Source organism: Dermacentor andersoni, chromosome 1 (genome assembly GCF_023375885.2).
Source record: "Dermacentor andersoni chromosome 1, qqDerAnde1_hic_scaffold, whole genome shotgun sequence".
NCBI classification, from domain to species: Eukaryota; Metazoa; Arthropoda; class Arachnida; order Ixodida; family Ixodidae; genus Dermacentor; species Dermacentor andersoni.
Window position 1 is genome coordinate 50,713,397 of NC_092814.1, and position 6,649 is coordinate 50,720,045.

Sequence of the window (6,649 nt, forward strand, 5' to 3'; positions counted from 1 at the left end):
TATTTTTTAATAATATTTTAAGCAATATTAAAATAATAATTTGTTGATATAACTGACTTAATTTGAGCCAAGTGTAAGAAAAAGGAACACTAATGAAACGACTGAGGTTTGACACAGAGCGCTTTGCTACGGCAGTTTTCAGCGTTAGCCTTGTTACTGAGAGACTTTCTTTGGAACCTGCGGGAACACGCGGAAGTTTGCTGGTTCTACGCCGCCGTTGCTTGTAATCAAATGTAGAAAAGTTTAGTCTTTAGTTATCCTAAAACCATGCAAAACGACGATGTAAGCATTCTGTGTTTTTATTTCATAAGCTGCCATTGGTCTATTATGTGCGGCGGATTATACTACGTTTCCATGTGTAGATTTTCATGTCGACTGCATGCGCGGCTGTGTTTGCATGTTTTCTTAACTAAATAGCCGACTATTCGACTATTGGTGGTCATAAAATTGTGACTTTTGTTGTTGTGAGTTAGTGTGAGTTTACATCGCTGTGACATCATTGTGCCGTTTTATTGCAGTTATGTTGTGAACCTAGTGTCTGATTATAATCGATCTGTGAAACAGTGCACGATCCTGTTAAACTTGTCATGTATTTGCCTATTATGTCAATCAAGTAAAATATTGTGCCCAACGCGCTTGCGACACGCCTTTGAATGTTGGCTAAGGCTTTATGCGTCAGTGATAATTAACACATTAAACTATCAACACCCCATGGACTTGGCGCTGACGTTTAGTCCGTCTGAACTGTGCGATTATTATTATTATTATTATTATTATTATTATTATTATTATTATTATTATTAAAGGTGGAGGCGAAATGTGAAGACACCTGTGTACTTAGATTTAGGAGCACGTTAAAGAACCCCAGGTGGTCGAAATTTCCGGAGTCCTCCACTACAGCGTGCCTCATAATCAGAAAGTGGTTTTGACACGTAAAACTCCATATTTTTTTTTATTATTAAAGGTTATATGGAGCATCATCAAAGGAAGCTTCTGCTCCTTCAAAGTCAAGTAAGCTTGCTTTCTTTTTTTTTTTTTAATGGTGCCATGTTATTTCTTACTCTGCTTTTCGGCGCGCCTCGTGACTTCTGTTGAATGAATTTTGTGTCGTTGCAGCACCAAAGGTCAGCAGTTCTGCCGAAATGATTTCAACTTAACGGGCCTCTGCAATCGCTCATCATGTCCTCTAGCCAATTCTGTCTACGCAACCATCAAAGAGGAAGATGGTGTCTGTTACTTGTACATGAAGACCATCGAAAGGGCTGCCTTTCCTGATCGGCTGTGGGAGAAAGTGAAGCTCTCTAAGAACTTTGAGAAAGCACTGGAGCAGATAAACCAGCATCTGGTCTACTGGCCCAGATTTGTGCGCCAGAAATGCAAGCAGCGTTTGTTGAAGATCACTCAGTACATCATCCGCATGCGCAAGCTGCGCTTGTCTCGGCAGTAAGTCCTGCATGCGTGAAATTCCTCTAGTAATTACACTGCCTATTGAATATCCCTACAACATATACACTGTGACATGTTGAAGTATGAATATAATTTTATGTAGCATATTGATATCTGATCTTGAAAATAGTTATATCCACTACATTCTAATGCTACACGCATACACACAAGGTACTCTATAAGTAAGGTCAAGCTGCAAACATGTGCTCTGTGAGTATTAACAGTATTTTTGATGCAGATGCAGCAACTTTATTTATAAGTTAATGATTTTTTTTAGTCAACTAGAATAGTTCTAGAGTTGCGGAAGCTATATTTATCAAGTTGCAAGGAAAATGCTTCATGGTGCTATATCTGAAAGCAAACTGACTTCAAGAAAAACTCAGCAGAATTGAAAAACACTGGATGAACAACACGAATCAAAGAACACGTAAGGATGAGAGACACCACTGTGTCTCATCCGAAGTCCATAGATTTTGCCTGTGTCGTTCAATTCTGCTGACAGCGCTCTGCCCTGTACTTAAGTTATGTGATTTGTTCTTTGTTTCTGCTGAGTTTTTCATGGACAACGGACACAGATTTCAAGGAAGTACACAGTCTCCATTTAATTTGAGCATGTCAGTTTATTGTTTTTGCTTCTGACTGTTGACCCAAGCACCTCTAAGCTTCTGCAGCCACAGTCATGTGAAGTGCAAAAGCGGCTGCAAACATGCTCTTTCAATTTAGGCATTCGTTCAGCGGATATAGTAAATGTAATGGCAATAATTATTTCTTTAGAAATTTTGAGATTACATGTGCTAATCGATACAGTACGTCTTTGTAACCAGAATTGTGTAACCTGAAAGTATTGTGTACCCTTAGTTGGTGAAATAATAATACACGGTAATTAGTTGAATACATAAAATTTGTAGTTCCTATAGGTCAAAGGAAATTAAAATTCAATTCTGGCACTAAGGAAAGGAAAAATGTAGGAAAAAGACATAGCATTTTTGTTTGGTGCCTGTCTTCCAACCTTGCATTGTGGAGGATGCCATGTCCACAGTTACCTATCTTAGTTCTTTTCTTTTTCACTGCTTGTTTGTTGTTCTCATTCTTTGTTCATCAGTTCAATCTGTAGATGGCTTATAGGAAGCTTCCTTGCAGCAGTAAAGATTGTTTCCTATTTTCATTTACCTAGGCAAAGTAAGTAAAGCTGTTATGAATAGATGATGGTAAATTTTTTCCCACTGGCTTTGTTATGAATGAACTAGGCTCTAAACAGCTTGAAAATTGGTCCAGATAGGTTTTGCAGTATTTTTGCATGAAACTCCTGTTAAGGACACATTTTCAATGCAGACGAAAGCTGGTACCAATGCAGCGCAAAATAGAGCGTCGTGAGCGAAGAAGAGAAGAAAAAGCACTGGTGGCAGCCCGTCTGGACACAGCCATTGAAAAGGAGCTGCTGGACAGGTTACGGCAAGGCACGGTGTGTATCTTGCAGAAGTACAGACATCCAACTGCAGTGTATATTGCCCAATCTTGCATAATGTTGGTGCATATTGCAGGGGATATTTATTGCATATTAGTGCACATTTATTGTGCAGTGCCTGTGCATTTCTCATGTCACATTCAGCAGGCATTTCAGTGGTCATTGCCACAGACTCCAGAAGTGTAACATATGGCGGCATGCAGCATTATGTAAAAGTGCATCATGCAGTCTCAGCTTGAGATGTTTATCTAACTTACATGCTGCATGTGTGGAAGCTGCCAGCAAAAAAACTGTTCTTATGACAACTGTTTTTCTTTTGCTTGTTCTCTCTTATTTAGTACAAGGACATATACAATTTCCCCCAGAAGGCCTTTGATAATGCCCTTAAAGGTGAAGAAGTTGAGAGTGAAGTTGAGTCTGATGATGAAGAGGAGGAGGACGAAGATGAGCATGATGTGGTTAGTATCGTGTGGGCTCTGACCACATTATTCCTTGTGCTGAGATTTTCAAGTAATATCTGTTGTGCAGTGATGTAAATCCAGTTTACGACAAGCAAGTTTTCAGATTACTCTCCTTGAAGGAGAAATTCGGCTTGAAAAAGACTAATTCTTGAAAGTTCTTACAAGTGTTTGTTAAATATAAGGTGGTTTCTGTGGATCATGAAGAATGGAGGCAGCATGTTTGTGCAACAAGTGCAGGGATACTTTATCTGCCGATGGAACGTTTGTACTGCTATGAGAGTTTAAGTTAGTGGAAAGGGTGGAAGAAAGGGGAATCACACAAACCCACTTTTCATAGATCTCATCGTTGAAAGTGCATGTACCATGCAACCATTGCACATTCTGATCACAGTAAGACAGAGGCACTATAACAACACAGGACTTCACCCTACTCAACATGTCAGAACTAATGAACTGTATGTTACTAAAACAAACACAATAAGCCTTTTTTGCTCTTGTGCTCACAGGTGGCATTTTGGACATTCATATATTTTACAAGTGCTAACATATGGGGCAGAAAGTTTGAGTTCTACAAAGAAGCTCGAGAACTAGTTAAGGACCGCACAAGGAGTGATGGAACAAAATATGTTAGGCTTAATGTTAAGAGACTGGAAGAGAGCAAATGGGGATAGCTGATATTCTAGTTGACATTAAGAGGGAAAAAAAATAAGGCTGGGCAGGTCGTGTATTGCGTAGGGTAGATAACTGGTGGACCATTAGAGTTACAGAATGTATTCCAAGGGAAGAGAAGCGTAGTTGAGGATGGCAGAAAATTATCTGGAGTGATAAAATTGGGAAATTTTCAGGCACAAGTTGGAATCGGCTAGTGCAAGACGGGGGTAATTCGAGATCGCAGGGAGAGGCCTTTGTCCTGCAGTGGACATAAAAGTAGGCTGCTGCTGATGATATTTTACAAAGCATCAATCGGGAACATATGCATGTTGCGGTTTTTTAATAGCAAGTGTTTTTTTGTTGATAGTGGTCTTATGGTTGTGTGGCAAGAATGGGTTACTTTACAGATGTGGCCAAGGATCACTGATGCACTGTGTCACTGTTAGGCTTATTTAGGTGCAGTAAATGTTTACAATGACCCTTGTGCTACACTGCCTGCATTATGTGGCAGACTGAGCTGTTGAAGGCGCACAACAGGTAGCATGACTGAAGTTACTTTAAAAAGGTCAGGCCAGAGTGTTTGAACATTAGCATCTTACTGTATTGCTAATAACCTGTACGTCATCCTTGGAAAGTGATGGAAGATGTTATCCTTTTTTTCATGAAATTTTGGTGGGGTCAACTTGGATACAAATAATTGAGTGACCTTATGCAAAGGAAAACTAGTTGAATCTGTTTTGATATTGAAAAGGCAGTAGAAATTAAATGTATTGAGACATCTCAGAAATAGCCTTGGTAATTGTCATCATTCTGACCAGGCCACTCAATAACATTCACTGCTTCTCCATTTTTTTAATCATATGTGCCCTGGACATCCTTAAAGATGCACCAAAAATAATTTTGTAAGACTGCATGTTTCGCCTACTAATTTAGCATTTAAAAAGCAAAATGAAAAGGACTAATTTTTATGCGTACAATGCTCCCTTGGTGACTTATGATAGTGGATGGCTGGTAGTGTTTGCACGCTTCAGTCATCCAAAAGAAAACGAGATTTGTTTGAATACTTGGAATAATGAGTTTCCACTGTACCAGCCATGGTTTTACACTCATGCACAGTGCAACGTGCATTTTTCCATACTGACCACTCCCTTCGAATTTACCTAGATGCCATTGCATTTTCAGGAACCAGTCATCAGTTCTTTCTACACGGTGCTGTGGTGGATGTGGAACAGGTTGCGCAAAATTTGATCAGATGCATTCAGAGGGGAAAAAATTGCCCTACCAGATAGCGAAATTATGAGAAACCAACATCTAAAGTGTGAAGAGTTGTAATCTCAAAGATTTGGGGGAGAGAGAGGGGGGGTCACTTTTTAAGTTTGGATCTCCAGCATAACGCTTTGTCTCACCATATAAAATAACCTATTGGGAATGGTCTATTTTCTGCACATTGCCTTACTAGATCTGGTGGGACAATCTACAGTGCTTGTGCTCTGCTGACACTGCCATGTTCCATGCAGATTGATTGCTTAATGACACTTGCTGGTGTCTGGTTTTACTAGTAGTTACTTTTGTGCTTAATTTCACTATATAGAGATGCAAGAGCTACGTCCGACACCTTGCTGATAACGGTACTTCCCAGGTTGCACCTTAGTCACTTTGCGAAAGCATTCATGTGGTGCAAAAATTAGAACATGTGGCTAATGGAACATTTGGGCCAATAAACAATTTATAAATTGCAGCAGCAGCTCCCCCTGCATGTATGTTGCACACACACACACACACATATATATATATACATATATATATATACATATACATACATACGATAAGCAAATGTTTTTGTTAACAGGATGCTTTCCTGGAAGTTCCTTATGGTTGTTAGTACTTAGTACTACTAAAAACCGAGCCTTTGATTCCTTCAGTTCTTGCAAGGATATAAACTAAATTTTTTGCTGCTGGTGTAATGTTTGAACAATGGATGCAGTGGGAGTGACATGTCTGTATGTATTATGCCTTCACCATAGAATCAAATACCTTGACAGTTGTACGTTTAAGATGCTTTCTCAAGGTTGCAGGTTCGATCCCGGCCGCAGTGGCCGCATTCTGATGGGGGCGGAATAACAAAATTATCTCATACTTAGGTTTATGTAGAGTGTTAAAAAAAGCCCCAGGGGGTAACAGTTAATCCGGAGTCCCCCACTACAGTGTACATCGTAATCAGATTGTGGCTTTGCCATGTAAAGCCCCAGAATTCAGTTTAGTTTAATTTAACTTAGGCTGTTAGAAGGAGTGCAGTATAGTACCGGGATAACTTTGTGTAACCATATCTATGGCTGTGTATGTCAAAGATATTGTTTTTGCTCGGATAAGAAGGTGCTGACAAGTTGGACTTTCTACTCACTTCAGGGAACAGTTGAATATGTTGCTGCTGACGATGTGGAAGAGAGTGATCTCTCTGATTTGGAAGACCTTGGAGAGGAGAGCTCATCCGAAGAAGAAGCAGCAGCAAGCAAAGAGAGTGTGGTGGCATCGTCATCCAGAAGAAAGCAGCCGCATGTAGAGATAGAATATGAAAAGGAAACAGAGCCTTCAACCTCCAAAATAAACACGAAATGATTTTTAAGTA

General features: G+C 39.7%; 1 protein-coding gene across 1 annotated transcript; it reads left to right on the top strand.

The window, feature by feature from the left end:
- Positions 1-150: 150 nt before the first annotated feature.
- Rbm13 (RNA-binding motif protein 13) lies at positions 151-6,649 on the top strand. Its single transcript, XM_050194264.3, has 6 exons — positions 151-282; positions 965-1,011; positions 1,117-1,443; positions 2,779-2,908; positions 3,250-3,369; positions 6,430-6,649. The coding sequence occupies exons 1-6, from the start codon at positions 268-270 to the stop codon at positions 6,637-6,639; spliced, it is 849 nt and encodes a 282-aa protein (XP_050050221.1). The 5' UTR covers positions 151-267; the 3' UTR covers positions 6,640-6,649.

Bases quoted from the DNA above. Each gene is read 5' to 3' on its own strand.
- Rbm13 (XM_050194264.3), top strand. The intron at 1,444-2,778 runs GTAAGTCCTGCA...TTTTCAATGCAG, and splicing joins AAGCTGCGCTTGTCTCGGCA to ACGAAAGCTGGTACCAATGC. The intron at 3,370-6,429 runs GTTAGTATCGTG...TACTCACTTCAG, and splicing joins ACGAAGATGAGCATGATGTG to GGAACAGTTGAATATGTTGC.